This window comes from Scyliorhinus torazame, chromosome 11, assembly GCF_047496885.1.
Source record: "Scyliorhinus torazame isolate Kashiwa2021f chromosome 11, sScyTor2.1, whole genome shotgun sequence".
In the NCBI taxonomy this organism is placed as follows: domain Eukaryota; kingdom Metazoa; phylum Chordata; class Chondrichthyes; order Carcharhiniformes; family Scyliorhinidae; genus Scyliorhinus; species Scyliorhinus torazame.
This window is the reverse complement of record NC_092717.1, coordinates 210,227,075-210,247,188: the sequence shown is the minus strand read 5'-3', so window position 1 is coordinate 210,247,188 and position 20,114 is coordinate 210,227,075. Positions and strand designations below refer to the sequence as shown.

Genomic DNA, 20,114 nt, shown 5'->3' with positions numbered 1-20,114 from the left:
AAGATGGAAATCGTGTTGTAAAAGCATATAACCGACTATCCAATTGAGCGTGCACATTGACGCCATGAAAGATATCAATGACAAGTTGGGCAAAGGAGGATTACAGCATAGAGCCCATCCCCCCAAATCGAAGCAGATGTGACTGACCACTTTGCCTCTCATGCTGAATTAAACTGCTGATCGCATCATTAATTGAGCTGGAGCAGTCCACTACAGAAATTTAGCTTCCACTTCTCAAGTGGGAAGGCTAATTTACGAATTGGCTCACAAGCTTAAATATTGTGTTAATAGGAAATACATGTACACTGACTAGTGTTCATTATCTTTCACCTCTCATGCTTTAGAGCCACTAGCTATGTGCAGTCTGGCAGCAGACATTTGTTTTGATGCTGCTTTTCAATGTAAAATTATCATGAATAAAAGTGATGACAGAACTGGGGTTAAGCATTGTCATCACCGAAGGAAAATGTCTGACAGTAACTTTCAATTTAGATTCTTTGATAATTCTTTCACCTTTAGAACTTGATGATGAGCTGCCTTCTTGAGCCGCTACAGTTTATGTGATGTAGGTCCAACCACAGTACTTTTCGGGAGGGAGTACAAGGATTTTGACCCAGCGACGGTGAAGGAACAATGATATATTTCCAAGTCAGGATGGATTGTGGCTTGGAGGAGAATTTACAGGTGGTGGTGGTCACATGTATTTGCTGTCCTTGTCTTTCTAAATGGTGAAGGTCATGTAGTTAGAAGGTGTTGTCGATGGGAGCCTTGTTGAGTTGTCGAAGTGCATATTGTAGCTGGTGCACACTGCTGCCACTGTATGTTGGTGGTGGAGGAAGTGGATGGTGAAGGTGGTGAGTGGAGTGCTTTAGGTTGCTTTATCCAGGGTGGTGTCAAGCTTCTTAAGTGTTGTTGGAGCTGTACTCATCCAGGAAAGTGGGAAGTATTTCATCACACACCTGATTTGTGCCTTATCAATAGTGGACAGATTTTGGAGAGCCAGGAGGTGAGTTACTTGCAACAGGATTCCTAGCATCTGACCTGCTCTTGAAATGAAATGAAATGAAAATCGCTTATTGTCACAAGTAGGCTTCAAATGAAGTTACTGTGAAAAGCCCCTAGTCGCCACATTCCGGCGCCTGTTCGGGGAGGCTGTTACGGGAATTGAACCGTGCTGCTGGCCTGCCTTGGTCTGCTTTCAAAGCCAGCGATTTAGCCCTGTGCTAAACAGCCCCTTGTAGCCATAGTATATACATGGCTAGTCCAGTTAAGTTTTTGGTCAATGGTAACCTCCAGGATGTTGATAGTGGGGGATTTAGCGATGGTAATTTCATTGAATGTCAAGGGGAGATGGATGGATTCTCTCTCGTTAGAGATGGTCATTGCCTGGCATATGTGTGGCGTGAACGTTACTTGCAACTTGTCAGCCCAAGCCTGAAATTTGTCCAGGTCTTGCTGCATTTGTACATGAACTGCTTTAGTATCCAAGGAGTCACGAACAGTGCTGAACATCATTCATCAGCAACATCCCCACATTGGAACTTAAGATGGAGGGAAAGTCATTGATGAAGCAGCTGAATATACTTGGGCCTGGATACTACTCTGAGGAACTTCTGCAGTAGTTTCCCAGGACTGAGATGATTGACTTCCAAGAACCACAACCATCCGGGTATGTGCTAGGTATGATTCCAACCAGTGGAGAGTGTTTCTCCTGATTCCTATTGACTCCAGTTTTGCTAGAGCTCCTTAATGCCACACTCGACTAGTTTGTGCCTTGCTGTCAAGGGCGGTCACTCTCACATCACCTCTTGAGTTCACCTCTTTTGTCCATATTTGGACTAAAGGTGGAATGAGTTCAGCAGCTGAGTGGCCCTGGCGGAACCCAAACTGAGCATCAGTGAGCAGATAATTACGAAGTGTCGCTTGTTGGCAATGTCGATGACTTTGTCCATCACTTTTGCTGATGGAAGGGTGACTGGTAAATACAGATAAGTGTATAGATAAATTAGCTCTTTTTAACAATTAAAAGTGTGGCTTGATTCAACAAACTACAGTTTCCTGTCACACCACATTTATATTCAACTGATTATGGGAGTCAGTAGACTAGTAATCCAGAGGTGTAGAGTAATAATCTGGAGACGTGAGTTCAAATTCCACCACAGTAGTTGGGGAATTGAAATTCAATTAATTAAAGCTGGAATTTAAAAAAAATGTTAGTGTCTGAACCGTGACCATGAAACTACTGGATTGTCAAAAAAGTCCATCTGATTCACAAATCTCAGGTGTGGAAACCTGCCTTTCTTACCCATCTGGCATACATGTAACTCCAGACCTAAATTAATTGGGGTTAACATAAAAAATAGGAGCAGAAGTAGGCCATTCGGCTCCTCAAGCCTGCTCCACCATTCAATACGATCATGGCTGATCTGTTGTGTTGAGTTCCACATTCCCCATCTACCTCCAATAACCTTTGATTCCTCCACTGCCTTCTGAGGTCGAGAGTTCCAAAGTTGCATAACGATCTGAGAGAGAAAAAATATTTTCATCCCTGTCCTTAAATCTGCGACCCTTAATTTTAAAACAGTGCTCCCTACCTCTGGACTCACCCATAAGAGGAAACATCCTTTCCACCTCCACTTTGGCAAGAATGTTCAAGATCTTAAATACTTCAATCAAGTCACCACTCACTCTTCCATACTCCAGTGGAAACAAGCAAGTGTGTCCAACCTTTTGTGTTAAGCCAACCCGCTCATTCCAGGAATCAATCTCGTAAACATCCTCTGAATTGCCTCAAATGGGCATTTACATTTTTCCTAACATATGGAGACCAAAACTGCGTACACTATTCAACATGTGGTCTCAGCGATACCCTGTATAACTGAAGAGCAACATCCTTAGTTTAATGTTCAACTCCTCTCTTAATAAAGGATAACATTCAATTTGCCTTGTTATTACTTGTGATTAACTCTCAACAGCCTCTAAAGTGGCCTCACCATTGCCTTCTCAAGGGCAGTTACGGATGGGTGATAAATACTCACCTTGCAGTCATGTCCAGATCCTGTGAATAAATAAAATAACTATAAAGATATGTACCAGAAAAGCTGATCAAGAATTGAGAGTTGAGTCAGAGGGCAATCTGAATCATCACTCCAGGAGACAGTAGTTCTATACTTTTGATCTTTAAAGTGACATCTTGTTGAATTGGAAGCAGCATGCCTGAAGGAAGCAGTTGTGTTTTGTTAAACTTGAGGGTATATGGCTGGGAGACTCTGTGGAGTCCCCAAACCCCTAAGGCCTTCTATTTCCAAACATTGCCCTTCCACCAATGCCCTCAGGCCTCTTGTGCCCCTCGACCAAGCACTGCCCGTCCGCTTCCCCTCCCATGCCCTCCCCCCCCCCTCCCCCCCCCAACTCCCTATTATGTATGCTTGGTTTAGAGGCCAGACAACTATTAGAACACTAGAACAGCTGCACGCCAGGGAGGCATTTTTGATTGACAGCTCAGCATCCCTGATCTCTGCAGTCAATTTCACAATAGGCAAAAATGTCCGAGGAGTGGCAATCGTAGTTGATGAGGGTTGGGTTGGAAGTTAATGGTTGGTGCACGGCGGTGTCGTCAGGGAGAGTGAGATGTAGTCAGGTGGTGTGGAGGGCCATCGGGAGGTTGGAGGGTTAGTCCGGGGGTGGAAGACTGTCAGGGAGAGTAATTGGCGGGGCGGCGGATAGTCGGAGGTCGTGTTAGGGGTGAGGGGAGTTAATAGTATAGTTGTCCAGGAGTTAGAAGTGGTTTTAATTCCAACTTTTCCTGGGCAACTACTGCAAAGAGATTCAGAGCCATTTAAAATCTCTGATTTACATTAACGTTTTGGTTGATTTGCAGTGCAGAGTAATTGCCCATCGGAAGTTTGGACTTCCTGGGCAATTCCTGCACATTTCTTATCTGGGGTTTTGGAGGATTCCCTAACGCATCTTTTGTGGTACCTCCGTGGTGTGAATCCCCGTAGACGGGAAGATCTCATCCATTGTTCGTTAACACAAATTAAGCAGTTTCAAACATTTGTGGCCTTTGAGAGGTTTCATTTCAAGCATAGGAGAAAGTGATCAATGAATTACATTCTTCCAATGGTTTGTTTTATACATATCACTATACACCATGTTGTTCATTGGCTCTAAAAAGTACACAGTTTGTCAATGGACATGGAAGTGCCAGAGTTTGGCATAGAAGGCATGAGTGGCCTGACGGGAAGGGCAGAGCTTGGTATAGGGGCCATGAGGGAACAGTGTTGGTGAGTGGAAGGGCAGAGCTTGACATGGGATCATAGGGGCTGGGTAGGGGATGTAACTTGGTATAGTGGCATACGGAAAGGCTTACCTTTTAAAAGGTTCCCTCATTCACACTCTGATTCACGGCTCCTCTAAGGGACTGTGGACCACAACGTTTAAAAACTAGCCCGACTCCATGAAAATTGTGGAGGCATGGATATTGCTATCTCCACAAAGGAGCCCTCCAAGCCAGGATTGCCAAATGTGGACTTTTGACAGGAAGCCGCCTACGCCTGTTAAAGGTATTCCTGAAAATTCGACAGCCGAGGAGTGGGGTTTGGAATCCCAGAATCGGAACCCACCCTCAATTTAAAGGGTTCCCTAGTCAACCCAACCCAGTGGAAATCCAGACTCTATTTATCTTGTGCAAATGAACATTGTGCAATTGACAGAAGAGATCAATGAACCAGAGCTGTCAATTAAGCAATGTTTTCTCTGGGGCTCAGCTGTTGCAACAGGTTACTGGAATTCTGGGCTCTCAGCCAAGCATGAGAGGCCAATGGTGGGTAGGGGGCATGAGGTGTCATGGATGATGCATAGAGAGTGTGTGGAGAGTAAAGTGTTGAGGGATAAAGCGCCTTACTTTTTCATTATAACTGGGACAAAGTTCCAGAGTACTCTGGCAGGCCTTTTAACCAGCCCACCTCTGCATCTGGCACCCCCTGCCTCTGAACTCTTTCCCCGGTTGCCTGACCCAACAGCAGCCTGCACCATCCCAATTCAAGGAATGAAAAAACGACCCTTTCCTGCAAATTTTGCCGACTCCCTCTATCTGCCTCGGGGATGAAAATCCAGGCCTCAATACCAGAAAAGATGATGAAGAATTATAATCCGAGTTGAAATGTAATCTAAATCAATTCAGGAGACAGTGGGCGTCATTCTCCGACTCCCCGCCGGGTCGGAGAATGGCCGTTGGCCGCCGTGAATCCCGCCCCCGCCGAAGTCTCCGCTCCCGGAGATTGGGCGGGGGTGGGAATCCGGCCGCGCCGGTTGGCGGGACCCCCCGCTGGATTCTCCGGCCCGTACGGGCCGAAGTCCCGCCCAGGAATTGCCTGTCCCGCCGACGTAAATCAAACCTGGTATTTACCGGCGGGACCAGGCGGCGTGGGCGGGCTCCGGGGTCCTGGGGGGGACCTCGGGGGGTGCCCCCACGGTGGCCTGGCCCGCGATCGGGGCCCACCGATCCGCGGGCGGGCCTGTGCCGTGGGGGCACTCTTTCCCTTCCGCCTCCGCCACGGCCTCCACCATGGCGGAGGCGGAAGTGACTCTCCCCACTGCGCATGCGCGGGAAACTGACAGCGGCCGCTGACGCTCCCGTGCATGCGCCGCATTTCCGCGCCAGCTGGCGGGGAAACAAACGCCATTTCCGCCAGCTGGCGGGGCGGAAATCCCTCCGGCGTCGGCCTAGCCCCTCAATGTTGGGGCTCGGCCGCCAAAGATGCGGAGACTTCCGCACCTTTTTGCCGGCGCGATGCCCGTCTGATTTGCACCGGCTTTGGCGCCAGTCGGCGGGCATCCCGCCGTTGGGGAAGAATTTCGCCCAGTATCTCTGTATTATTGATCTTTAAAAGGTCATCTCGTTGCATTGCAAGCAGCATGCTTGAAGAAAGCAGTTTGTTTGTGTCTCATTAAACTTGGAGATGTAATCACTCCCCTATCTGCAAAGGAGCTCAAACTCAGTCAAAGGGAACTAGAGGAGCTTTCTGATTTTAGCAACAGACTAAGGAGGTGGTGATAATCATAATCTTTATTAGTGTCACAAGTAGGCTTATATTACGCTGCAATGAAGTTACTGTGAAAAGCCCCGAGTCGCCATACTCCGGCACTTGTTCGGGTACACAGAGGGAGAAGTCACCTTGTCCAATTCACCTAACAAGCACGTCTTTCAGAACTTGTGGGAGGAAACCGGAGCACCTGGAGGAAACCCACACAGACAAGGGGAGAACGTGCAGACTCTGCACTGACCCAAGCCGGGAATCAAACCCGAGTCCCTGGCACTGTGAAGTGAAAGTGCTAACCACTGTGCTAGCTTTATTGTCACTAGACAAGCAATCCAGATAGCAGCGTAATACTCCAGGGGCCCAACTTTGAACCCCACCGTAACAGATGGTAGAATTTAAATGCACCAATAAAAATCAGTAATTAGAAGTCTAATGATGACCACAAAGACTTTGTTGTGTTGTAAAAACCCATCTGGTTCACGAGTGCCCTTTAGGGAAGGAAACCTGCTGTCCTTACCTGGTCTGGCCTACATGTGACTGTGGTTGATCCTGAAATTGTCCAGCAAGTCACTCAGTTGTATCAAACTGCTGGACCACCACCCCCTCCTTCTCAAGAGAAATTGAGGATGGGCAATGAATGTTGGCACAGCCAGGAATGCCCACATCTCATAGATTATTATTTTTTTTAAAAAATGTTTTATTGAGGTATTTCTTTGGCATTGTAACAGCAACAAAATCAACAATTTACATAACAAGGAAAATATTAACATAGTGCAAATACCACCTACCTCTCCCACAGGTCCCACCATTACTTACCCACCTAATGTACGCTAGCCTAACCCCCTCCCACCCCCCCCCCCCTTCTGCTGACAATTAATTCTCTGCGAAGAAGTCGACAAATGGTTGCCACCTCCGGGCGAACCCTAACAGAGACCCTCTCATGGCGAACTTAATTTTCTCCAGGCAGAGGAAGCTAGCCATTTCAGATAACCAGGTCCCCGATTTCAGGGGCTTCGAGTCCCTCCATGCTAGTAATATCCGCCTCTGGGCTACCTGGGAAGCAAAGGCCAGAACATCTGCCTCTTTCTCCTCCTGGATTCCCGGATCCTGCGACACCCCAAAAATTGCCACCTCTGGACTCATTGCCACCCTAGTATTTCATACCTTGGACATGGCGTCGGCAAACCCCTGCAAAAATCCCCTCAGCTTTGGACATGCCCAGAACATGTGGACATGGTTCACTGGCCCTCCCGTACACTTCGCACACCTGTCCTCCACCCCAAAGAATCTACTCATCCGGGCCACTGTCATGTGAGCCCGGTGAGTGACCTTAAATTGGATCAGGCTGAGCCTGGCACATGTTGCGATCGCGTTGACCCTATTCAATGCGTCCGCCCAAAGGCTCTCCTCTATCTCTCCCCCCAGCTCTTCCTCCCACTTTTCCTTCAGCTCCTCGGTCTGCTTCTCCTCCGACCCCATAAGCACTCTATATATGTCCGAGATGCTCCCCTCTCCTATCCATCCTCTAGAAACCACCCTATCCTGAATCCCCCTTAGCGGCAGGAGTGGGAAGGCTTGTACCTGCCTCCACAGAAAGTCCCGTACCTGCAGATATCGAAGTTAATTCCCCCCCGCCAATGCAAACTTCTCCTCCAGCGCCCTCATATTCAGAAAGCTCCCCTCTATAAACAAGTCCCCCATCCTCTCAATCCCCGCTCGCCACCAAATTCGGAACCCCCCCCGTCCATCCTCCCTGGGGCAAACCGGTGATTATCACAGATTGGGGCTCATATCGATGCCCCCTCCGCTCCCACATGTCTCCTCCACTGCCCCCAGACTCTCAGGGCCGCCACCACCACTGGGCTGGTGGAGTATCGCGCCGGCGGGAACAGCAGAGGCTCTGTTACCAATGGCCCCAGACTTGTGCCCTTGCAAGAAGCTGCCTCCATGCGCACCCACGCCAGCTCCCCCCCCCCCCACAAGCCACCTCCTCACCATGGCTATATTAGCCTCCCAGTAATAATTGCTGAAATTCGGCAGCGCTCGTCCAACATCCCCCCCCCGCTCGAGCATTGCCCTCTTCACTCATGGGGACTTGCCCCCCCACACAAACCCTGCAATAGCTTTATTGATCCACTTAAAAAAGGACCGCGGGATGAAGATGGGGAGGCATTGGAAAACAAATCGGAATCTCGGGAGGACCATCATTTTTACCGATTGGTCTCTGCCCGCCAGAGACAACGGGAGCTCATCCCATCTCTGGAAATCCTCCTTCATCTGATCCACCAGCCAGGCCAAGTTCAATTGTAGCCGGAGAACTTTTTATAGAACTCGACTGGGTACCTGTCCGGTCCCGGGGCCTTACCCGACTGCATGACCTTCAAACCCCGCACTATCTCCTCCAGCCCGATCGAGGCCCCGAGCCCCTCTACTAGCTCCCCATTTACCTTCGGGAAAGTCAGCCCCTCCAGGAAGTGCCTCATCCCCTCTGGCTCCGCAGGGGGTTCCAACTTATACAACCTGCTATAAAAATCCCGCAAGGCCCCTGCCGAGTCTCCAACTAAGTTCCCATCCCCGTCAATAACTTTCCCTATTTGTCTAGCTGCCTCCTTCTTTCTGAGCTGCTGTGCAAGCATCCTACTGGCCTTCTCACCGTGTTCGTAAATCACCCCCCTCGCCTTTCTGAGCTGCTCCACTGTCCTCCCTGTCGTCAACAAGCCAAATTCCGCCTATAGCCTCCGGCGTTTCCTTAAAAGCCCTGCCTCTGGAGCCTCCGCATATCTCCTATCAAATCGTAAAATCTCCTTGACCAGTCGGTCCATCTCATAGATTATCAGAGAATTTACAGTGCAGAAGGAGGCCATTCGGCCCATCGAGTCTGCACCGGTTCTTGGAAAGAGCACCCTACCCAAGGTCAACACCTCCACCCTATCCCCATAACCCAGTAACCCCACCCAACACTAGGGGCAATTTTGGACATTAAGGGCAATTTATCATGGCCAATCCACCTAATCCACACATCTTTGGACTGTGGGAGGAAACCTGAGCACCCGGAGGAAACCCACGCACACACTGGGAGGATGTGCAGACTCCACACAGACAGTGACCCAAGCCGAAATCGAACCTGGGACCCTGGAGCTGTGAAGCAATTGTGGTGTCCACAATGCTACCGTGCTGCCCTGTCTCTGCCCTATCCGTCCTGTCCCTGTGAGCCCGGATCGAGATCAGCTCTCCTCTCACCACTGCCTTCAGCGCTTCCCAGACCACCGCTGCTGAGACCCCCCCGTATCATTTACCTGCAGGTAATTCAGCATGCACTTCCTCAGCCTCTCGCACACCGCTTCGTCCGCCAATAGTCCTACATCCAACCTCCACTGCGGGCGCTGCTTGCTATCCATATTAATCTGCAGGTCCACCCAGTGCAGGGCATGGTCTGAGATCGTGATTGCCGAGTACCCTGTGTCCACCACCCCAGCCAGCAGGGCCCTACCTAAAACAAAGAAATCGATCCGTGAGTATACCTGATGTACGTGGGAGTAAAAAGAAAATTCCTTCGTCCTCGGCCGCCCAGATCTCCATGGATCCACCCCCCCACTCGCCCCACAAACCTTTTCAGCTCCTTTGCCATTGCTGGCACCCTGCCCGTTCCGAGCATGACTGGTCCAGGCCGGGATCAATAACTGTATTAAAATCCCCTCCCATGTGCGAGTCCAGGTCTGGAATCTTCCCCAGCATCCTCTCCATAAAATCCCCGTTATCCCAATTTGGCGCCTAAGACTTTGACCAGCACTATCTTCATCCCCTGCAGCTTGCCACTAACCATGATATATCGACCTACACATCAGAGACCACTTCTCCCACCTCAAATGTCACCCGCATGGTAACCAGGATCGCAACCCCTCCAGTACTTGTGTCCAGCCCTGAGTGAAAAACCTGACCGACCCAGCCTTTCCTCAATCTGACCCGGCCCACTACTCTAAGGTGCGTCTCCTGCAACATTACCACGTCCGCCTTCAGTCCCTCAGGTGTGCAAACACATGTGCCCTCTTTACTGGCCCATTTAGGTGATCAGCCTAATTGGGGGGGCAAAGTGCCCCCACCCCCCCGCCGATCAGCCACCCCCTTGTTTGGGCCCGCCTCCAGCCTCTGCACTGCACCTCCTCTGGCCTGCCCCATGGTGGGCCCACCCCCGATCTCCTCAGTGTCCCTCCACCGAAGTCCCTCCCTCGTCAGCAGAACCCCCCCCCCGCAACACTACTCTAAAACCTAGCCCATATAATAAACAAAATGTATGCACCCCCCCACCCCCACCCCACTCCCTTTTTCTTAAACGGAATCCCAAAAGCAGACACGAAACAAATAGAGAAGGCATAGCCAATTTAAAAACAGGGAAACACAAACCAAAAAACCAAGGGGAAAACAGAAGAAAAAAAAAGGGGCCCAATATAGGCCAACAAGTTGTCTCAAAGTTCGAGAGTTCTCAGACCCCCACCAGTCCTTTTCTTTTAGCAAAGTCCAGCGCCTCATCGGGCGACTCAAAATAGTGATGCTGGTCCTCAGGGGTAACCCAAAGACGCACCAGATACAGCAGACCGAACTTCACCTGCTTCTTGAAGAAAATAGACTTGCCTTGGTTAAAGCCTGCCCTCTTCCTCACCACCTCCATGCTCAGTTCCTGGTACACCCGCAGGATGCTATTGTCCTAATTACAACTCCGCGTTCGCTTGGCCCACCGAAGAATGCATTACTTGTCCAGGAATCTGTGGAATCTCACCACCATTGCCCTCGGAGGGTCCCCCGCTCGCGGCTTCCTTGCAAGCGCTCGGTACGCCCTGTCCACCTCCAACGGTCGGGGGAATGCCCCCTCACCCAGCAATTTTCCGAACATACCCGCTACGTATGCCCCAGCGTCTGCTCCCTTATCCCCCTCCGGGAGCCTGCCAATTCTTAAGTTCTGCCGGCGGGACTGGTTCTCAAGGTCCTCCACCTTCTCCAGAGCCTTTTCTGCTGTTGCCGAAGCATTCCCACCTCCAGCTCCACCGCTGTTTGATGCTCCTCCTGCTCTGCCAGCACCTTCTCAATCTTCTGAATCGCCCGATCCTGGGCGTCTAATCTATGCTCTAGCCGATCGACTGATTCTTTAATCGGGTCCAAACATTCCCGCTTCTGCCTGGCAAAACCATCCTGGATGGCCTGCATCACCGGGTCCGTTGGTCGCTGCGCTGCCACCCCAGGGTCCAGTCCTCAGCCAAGCTGTCTCCCGCTGCAGCTTCAACACAGCTCGTGGCTATCTTCTTATTTCTGCCCTTTTGTGCACTTCTGGTCCTTTGCTCCATACACTAATATGTGGAAACGGTGCCCAATTGCCTCAGCTTTCGAGTCCACCGTTCAAAACCAGAGAAAAGTCCGGGGGAAAGGTCCAAAAATCCGACCAGAGTGGGAGCCACCAAATGTGCGACTTACTCCTCCATAGCCGCCACCGGAAAACCAATTTTAAAATTTAATTGTGAGCTGAACCAGATGTCCCAGGGTAGAATTTCTATGGGAGTTCACCCATAACTTTGGCAAAATGCCTTCAGGAAAAAAAAAATCCAAGGAAATGCCCGAGAACCCTATTTCAAGTGTTTCCAACAATGCTGTTGTGGGTGAGCATATCACCGATGGACAGATATGGCTTTTGGTCAGCACTGAGCCCCTAAGCTACAGCAGGAAAATCAACCAGAGTGCTCAGTTCTGATTGTCATCCAGTGTCCTTTACATGCATGCATTTTTGGCAAGGATTGGATTGGAAATAGCTGTATCGCCACAACAACTGAATTTCTGACGCAGGGCTTTCTGAATTTACACATGGCCGGTAACCACTGAACTGAGGCACCAGGTTAAAGGGCCATCAATAGTTTTTATGAATTAAAGAACAGGACATACAACTTATATTTGAAGAGGAAGCATCCAAAGTGAGAATCTGACATTGAAATAAATATTTACAGAAAACATTTTTTTTTTTAAATCAAAGAACCACATTAATAAGGCAAGGTTTCTGAGGCCTTGTCAGTCGTGAAGTCTTAAATTTGAAAATGCTAAGAAGTACATTAATGATTTTGAGACAGGCTGCCATTCAAATGGGATCTCCACAACATTTTTCCCATGGATTTGCTGTCAACCGTTCAGTTTGAACAGAATCAAAGTTTTGTACTTTCGGAGTCAGCCTTCTGCTCGTGATCCCGAATGTTGATTTTCTGTGTCCCTCTGCCCCCATAAATAAAGCAATCAGTGTTAACACTTCTGATAAATGTTGAGGAGAAAAAGTTCACCTCGATGTTTGATAGATTTTTGCATGTTAGGTTCCCTCAGCATCATTTCAGGTCTCAGAAGAATATAAGTATAGAATCCGAAAAAGCTACTTGGTCAATTTAGCCTATTCCTTCTACTGACCCTGTAGATTTTGTTTTATCATAGATTCTGCCTAATCTAATTCATGTCTCCATGGGGAAAAAAATCATCTAATCTCTACTCTTGTTCAGGACTTGCGAATTTGTGATTCTGTCCTCTACTTCCGAGATTGCAATCTAAGTTGAATAACCTGTTTCTGTCTGTGTGTCCCTGAATCTTTTGCTTCAGTGAAAATAAGTTAAGTTCTTTGTGTCTTTTATAATCTTTAGAGCCCTAAATCCCAGAATAATCCCAGTCGCGCCTCCCTGAACTCTCTCCAATGTGTCAGTGTACCGTTGAAGGTAGGATAATAAAAATTGTACACAGTCGTCTGAAGGGCTGATTTGATTAAGTTGTGCTCTTCGTGTGGAGTTTAATCTTGTTGGAAGTTCATATTGGGAATTTGGGCGTACATGATTTACTGCCTATTAAAATTGATCGGCAGAAAATTTTGGAGATGCCGAGATTCCTGCTATACAGTCCCAGCAGGTAATGCTTCACACTGGGAGCAGAATTAAGAAAATTACCCTTAAATGTGCTGTTTAGTCATGGGTTTTACAGATCCGACACCCCACGATATACATGTTGTTCATATTTATGTGCGTTTTCTTATCCTTGTCTAAATTAAAAATGATTTGTCATCCCTTACCCATTCACTTAATGTATCCAGATGTCTTTGAAGGCAACAAATCATTCTGATTACCTAGTTATACAGTTTGGTGTGATTATCAAATTTTATATTGTAACAGAATTCCTCCTGCATCTCATTTATGAACATTAAGGGACCTAGAATACACCCCATGAAATTAGACTGGTTGCTACCCCCAGATAGAGCTTATTCCATTTATTATCTTTTGTTCTCTATTCCCAAGCCAGTTTTCAGTACAGTTAGTAAATTTATAAAGATCTATTGGACTTTATCAGACGCCTTCTAAGAATGTAAATGAATTACATCAACTGAACAACTCTCGCTTATAATTAAGTTACCTCCTCAAAGAACCTCTGTCAGTTTATGAGGCACAACCTATTGCTTCTAAAATCATGCTGACGACACCTTATCTTTTAATGGCTCCTGTGTCGTTGAAATTAACATTATTAATATCCTACAAAATGCACTGGAGCAGTTCCCCATCATAAATATTGGGCTATCTTGTCGATAATTCTCTGCGTTATGCTTCAGTCTTCCTTTGAATATAATGATAGTCACTAGCTTGTAGCCCTGAGATATAACTCTCGTATGTAAGATGATGAAAACGGCAGCTGGTAGGAGGCCACTCATCTGACGACACATGTTGGTGCTGGCTCTTTGAGTTGGACAGTCTACTTTTATCCCATTTACCTGCATTTGCCTTAAATCCTTCAATATTTCTCCTGTCCAAATAATATTCCTAAACAACCACTTGTAGTAAAGCATTCATGTTCAAATAGTCCTCCATTGTGAAAATAAAATATTTTAAGTTCTCGCTTCAATTTTCTGGTGAACAGTTAGAGTTTGTGCCTCTTTATTATCCATCTGCCGAGCATTGGGAATACGTTTTAATTATTGCTGTAAACGTCTCTTAATTTTGAAAGTTACTATGAAATCCCTCCTTGACCTTCTCTGATCCATTGTGAAATCTACCAAGTTTTCAAGCAACCGAGTTTTCTTCATAACCTATTATCTGGCATTCCCTGTGCAATTCCAATGAATGTCCATTGCACCTTTTTCACGACTTTCTTGTTTTATGCATCCTATGAAGGGGTTCCAAGGACTTCTCACGGTATTCCAAATATAGCTTGACGAATGCCTTGTACAAATTCAGTATCAAGTTTTTGCATTCAATGCCCCTTTGACTCCAAGCTCCTACCTGCCTGCACTCCCATTTCTCACACACAAATACCTCTTTGTTCCTTCACTCTGTGTTTAGGGTAAATGTTCTTTCACTGTCCTGTTCCCAACATTGTCTACTTACACAGGAACACAAATTACATTTTGATTCCACCTTTCACGTCCTCAGGAGGTCCCAGAGCAAAGACGCGATAGTAAATTAATTTTTTTTTATTGGTTCCAGTTTAGGATTCGAGGCACTGTTGTTTTCCTGAGCACTATCTGGACCTCTGGGAGCTGAACATCTCCCTGTTCATTCACTGCAATCGTCTCTTCTTACTCTATGCTGGATTACCGTTGTTGGTTTTTTTTGACCAATTGGCCTCTTTTACACCTTTTGGGCCAATGAAACATTTGGTTAATGAAGGCCCAAACCACCATTCCCATCAAGTCACTGCTCAGCTGATTTTACCCAGAGCATGCTTAACAAACAGCTTTGAAAATAAATTTGATATACCAAATTAAACAAGTGTAGTATTTGGGCTGATTCCCGTTAATTAGGAAGAAAACGTGCTGCAGAGATTACCAAGGATTCTTACAGTTAACTGTAACATCCTTTCTCAGTCACCTTTTCTCATCTTCTTTGTAAAGTAGAGCTAAGAATGAACTCTATCTGATATCATGGTGCGAAATCTTGATGGAGATTCCCCAAACCTGGTAGACAAAATTGGCAGAAAACCAGCGGAAACAGCATGAATGGCGCAAAACTTGAATCTCCCACTGAAACACCTCATTTGAAAGATTTACAAAGTACGGCAGCAATGTGGATATTTTCCTAAAAACCTCGAGCAAAGTTTTGAAACCCTACCATGCAGAAGGAGGCCATTCGGCCCATCGGGTTTGCACCGACCCGTTGAAAGAGCACTCCCCCACCATATCCCCGTAACCTCACCGAGCCTGCACATCCTTGGATTATGAAAGGGCAGTCCATCAATGAATGCTTGTGATGCCAGCATGCTTAACCTGTCCCTGCGACTATTCTCTCTCCACGATTCTACTTTAAAAATTATCCTCTTTGCTCTAAAGCAAGGCAGGCAGATTCCCACTGCTCTGTTTGGCGTTGGTGTTGTCCTCTTTCTTTAACGTTATCATTCTTACTCAACACTGAATTCACAGTTCATGCAACCTCCTTCAGATCGAACTTTTCGACATTACTCTGATGAAAGGTTTCTGTTTCAGTTTTAGCTATTCATTCATGTACAGACTGATCTGCATTTCACAAAGTGCTGTAAATATCAGTGGTACAAGTGGAAAAATCACATATTTGGTTCACGTTCCCTGAGATAGAAATTAGTTTAACTTCCGACTGATCCTAGGCCTGGCTTCTATTACAACAACAACTTGCATTTTATTAGCACCATTAATGTAGGAAAGTGTCACAGTACGCGTCACAGGTGTGTAACTGGACAACGCCGATGCTGAACCGAAAAGGGATAAAATAGGACAGTTGATTTAAAAGTTTGTTCCAAGGAGGGTCCTAAAGGAAAGAAGAGAGAGGTAGGAAAACTCCAGGGTTTAGGGAAAGAATCCCAGGCCTAGCCACATGAAAGCACAGCCACCAGTGGCGGGCTAAGGGAATGGTGAGGTGGAAGAGTCCAGAGTTGGAGAGGGTTCCAGGAGAGTTGTCAGTCTGGAGGAGGGGACAGAGGATGAATGAAGTAAGGGAAAAATCTGAAAGTGTGCATTGGAATTTCAAATTGAGCTGTTGGCCGTCTGGGATCCAGTGTAAGTAAGCGAGCAAAGGATGAGGACAGGTGAGGGAAACTTGATGTGAGCTGCAGAGATTTGGTTGAGTTCAACTGGATGGAAGCTTATGAAAGTTGATGAAGATGTAAGGCTGAACAGGTCAGGGTTAGGACAGTTGTGTCAGGAAATAACAAAAACATAGATCATGCTTTCAACAGAAACTGAGGCAGGAGCAGAGGTGGGTGGCGTTACAGAGGTGGAAATAGGCTGTCTTTGTGATGGAGAGAATATATGGGATCAGAATCTCAACTCCGGATTAAATAAGATGCTAATCATAGAATCCCTACAGTGCAGACGGAGGCCATTTGGCCCATCATGTCTGCACCGACCCTCTGAAAGAGCACCCCAACGCAGGCCCAATCCCCCACCCAATCCTTGCGACCCCACCTAGGAGCAATTTAGCGAAACTAATCCACCTAACCTGCACTCTTTCGATCATGGGAGGAAACCAGAACATCCAGAGGAAACGTATCATGGGAAGAATGTGCAAACTCCACACAGACAGTTGCCCAAGGTCGGAATCGTACCTGGGTCCCTGGCGCTGGGAAGCAGCAGTGCTAACCACTGTGCCACCGTGCCGCTCTAAGTTTGCAAATAGGCTTGTTGAGGGTGGGATTTTTCCAGTCACAGAATCACAGAATAATACAGTGCAGAAGAAGTCTTTCAGCCCATCGAGTCTGCAGTGGCACATGAAAAACCCTGACCTACCTACCGCACCTCATTTGCCAGCACTTGGCCCACAGCCTTTAATGTTATGATGTGCCAAGAACTGATCCAGGTACTTTTTAAAGGATGTGAGGCAACCGGCCTCAACCACCCTCCCAGGCAGTGCATTCCTGACCGTCACCACCTGGGTAAAAGCGTTTTTCCTCAAATCCACCCCCTAAACCTCCTGCCCCTCTCCTTGAACTTGTGTCCTCTCGTAACTGATCAGTCCCTCCAGCAGTGGGCATTGGCATGGGTGAAAGGAGAGCTATTTAATCCCTACAGTGAAGAAGGTGGCCATTCTGCCCATCGAGGCTGTACTAACCCTCCAAAAGAGCACTCCACCTCGGCCCACTCCCTTGCCATATTCCTGTAACCCTGGGCATTCATCATGGTCGATCCACCTAACCTGCTCACCTTTGGACTGTGGGAGAAAGCTGGTGCACCCAGTAGAAACCCAGGCAGACATGGGGAGGATATGCAAACTCCACACAGTCACCCAAGGCGAAAATTGATTCCGGGTCACTGGCGCTGTAAGGCAGCAGTTCTACCCACTGTGCCATCAAATCACCCGTCCTCCGTGACCAGAAAATCCTGGCCAAGGATTTGAATTGAATCAGAACCAGGGAAATGGATCTTTTGGTAAGGGCCGAAGTCAATGGCTTTGGTCTTCCCAATATTTAATTTGAGGAAGGTGCAGCTCATTGGATAAGCAGCAGCTAGATAAGCAACCCCAACAATACGAACAGTGGATGGGACAACAGTAGAGGTGGTGAGGTGGAGTTATGTGTCATCAATCCACACATGAAATTTGACTTCATGTTTTTGGATGATGTCAAGATGAGAAATTGGAGGAGGTTAAAGATGGATTCTTGAGGACCCTTGGTTCTGGGTTAAGAAAATAAACCTTTAGGGTAGATTCTCTGATTGCATCTGAATTGGTAAAATGTGGAATTAGGCAAGGGCAGTCCCATTCAGCTGGACAATGAATAAGAGATACTGGAACAGGATAGTATGGTCAGCCCATGTCAGACGTGGCAGAAATGAGATGGGGTGGTGTATCAAGGTCACAATCATGTAGGGTGTCCTCTAAAAGAGAAAGCTGATTGGAAAGTTCAAACTTTAACTTGTGTGAATGATGGGCACAATTACCAATACTGAATCTTTGAAGAATGTATTAATGCTGTTTTGATTGGCGTGAGTGAAGTGAATTATAAGTCCACTTTCAGCAGTCTTTCGCTCTGTATTGGAATTAATTGCAGCACCATTGTCATATTGTCAACTTTCTAAGCAGGCTAGAAACAATGCAACTAAAAGCTTCTATCATAGTTTAGCTATTTCATTGTTTTGCATTCAAATATTTCTGTAATTGAAGGTTTCACTTTTGGCAGCGAGTGTCAAACAAATAAGCGATCCTGAGAGAATTACAATTTCCCCTCAAATCCAGTAAAATAGATTCTGTCAATGAATCACCAAGCAGAATTTAAGTCCGTTAGTGTGGTTGTGTCAAACTGTCAGAGGCTGCGAATAATAGCTGAAGTATTGGTTCAATCCAAAATAAAACTAAAGTAAATAACTAATGTTGGAGCATTCTTGTTCATCATTCGAAATACTATTTTGGAACCATGCGAGCTGCCTTACACTTCGATTTTTCTTCCCAGTCCAAAGCCAGATCTGTTGACATAATGCAGTCCTTTTTACATCGATCAATGTGTTTTGACCTAAAGCATTGGCAAGAAAGCACTTTCTTCACGAGTAAGTGTTTGGCTAAACTTTTTTGGTACAGGAGTGGCATTATCCTCAGAGTGATACCTGCTGCAAACGGTACCACAAGCATTTTCAGAATGATTTATGTCTTTGTTATGTGACTGTGAACAAATGAAACGTGTTTGTAATGTTTTCTCGTTTTAAGAAGTACGACTCCAATAACTCTTCACATTTGAACGTTTTTGTTTTCTGTGTTTTGTCAAGAATGTTAATTTGACGCTTTCCATTTCAGGCATTCAGTGTCAGCATGAAACATTTCCAGGTCGGGTCTAACGCAATTAGACGCAGCGTCGAGTTCTGTACCGACAAAGTGTTTCAGTTCTAACGTCGTTAAAGTGCCTCTTGCTGTAGCAGTGTTACATTATTGAGTTTCCAACATCAGCCATCCTGTGGCAGTTCTGAACGAGATTGCCATATTTAGGGCAAACATGATAATTAGTGCATGAGGCACATTAATGATAATGAAGAAATGTTACATTGTCCTTTTAAAATATAATTAAGTTTCATGTTTACATTGGCATCTGCCCCATGATCTGATGTTCATTTTTGAATGGTGCTGCTAATTGTCTACTTTTTTTGATTTCTAGAGAAGAAAATCTAGGTATGCTGAGTTAGATTTTGAGGTGAGCCCTTTCTTTGCTCTGGTTAAACACTGACTCTGTACCCAGTGTATCTCAGCTGCATTTCACTGACATCGTGGTTTTTATTTCCAGAAAATAATGCACACAAGAAAACGGCATCAAGACATGTTTCAGGATCTGAACAGGAAGCTTCAGCATGCTGAGAAAGATAGAGAATCTCCCACAATAGACAGCAAAGTAAGAATGGATATTTCTAATCCAGAATGATTCCAGTTACATTTTGGGGGATGCCCACTAGGCAAAAGGTCCCAGTGAAGTCTACCTTTTTTTTTTAAACATTGCAATTCAGTTAAAGAGTTTTTACAACATGGAAAGAGGCCCTTCGGCCCATCGCGTCCGCACCAGCCATCAAGCACCTATCTACTCTAATCCCATTATCGGACACTTGGTCCATAGCCTTGTATGCGATGGCATTTCAAGTGCTCATCTAAATCCTTCATAAATGTTGTGAGGGTTCCCGTCTCTACCATCCTTTCAGGCGGCGTATTCCATCCGCCCTCTGGGTGTAAAGGTTTTTCCTCACATCCCCTCTATGCGCCCTGGTTATTGATGCCTCTGCTGAGGGGAAAAGTACCTTCCTATCCACCCAATCTATGCCCTCATAATTTTACACAACTCAGTCAGATCCTCCTGAGCCCTCTATGCTCCAGGGAAAACAATCGCAGTCTATCCAGTTTCTCTTGATAGCTGAAAAGATCCAGCCCAGGCAACACCCAGGTGAATCTCCTCTGCACCCTCTCAAGTGCAATCATTTCCTTCCAACTGATGAAGGAGCTACGGTCCGAAAGCTAGTGATTCCAAACAAACCTGTTGGACTTTAACCTGGTGTTGTAAGGCTTCTTACTGTGCCTACCCCAGTCCAACGCTGCCATCTCCACATCATTACTTCCGATAGTGTGGTGACCAGAAATGCAC

At 46.7% G+C, this 20,114-nt stretch overlaps 1 protein-coding gene across 11 annotated transcripts in view; it reads left to right on the top strand.

Moving 5' to 3' along the window:
* adgrb1a (adhesion G protein-coupled receptor B1a) overlaps window positions 1-20,114 on the top strand; it is an 888,347-nt gene that overhangs the window by 818,603 nt on the left and 49,630 nt on the right. For 9 of the 11 annotated variants that reach the window (XM_072468272.1, XM_072468276.1, XM_072468275.1 and 6 more), the window contains 3 exons: window positions 12,704-12,775; window positions 19,146-19,181; window positions 19,272-19,376. In XM_072468272.1, the coding sequence (XP_072324373.1) occupies window positions 12,704-12,775; window positions 19,146-19,181; window positions 19,272-19,376 (213 nt within the window). The remainder of the gene's footprint in view (window positions 1-12,703; window positions 12,776-19,145; window positions 19,182-19,271; window positions 19,377-20,114) is intronic. The other 2 variants (XM_072468271.1, XM_072468274.1) reach the window with 1 other exon arrangement.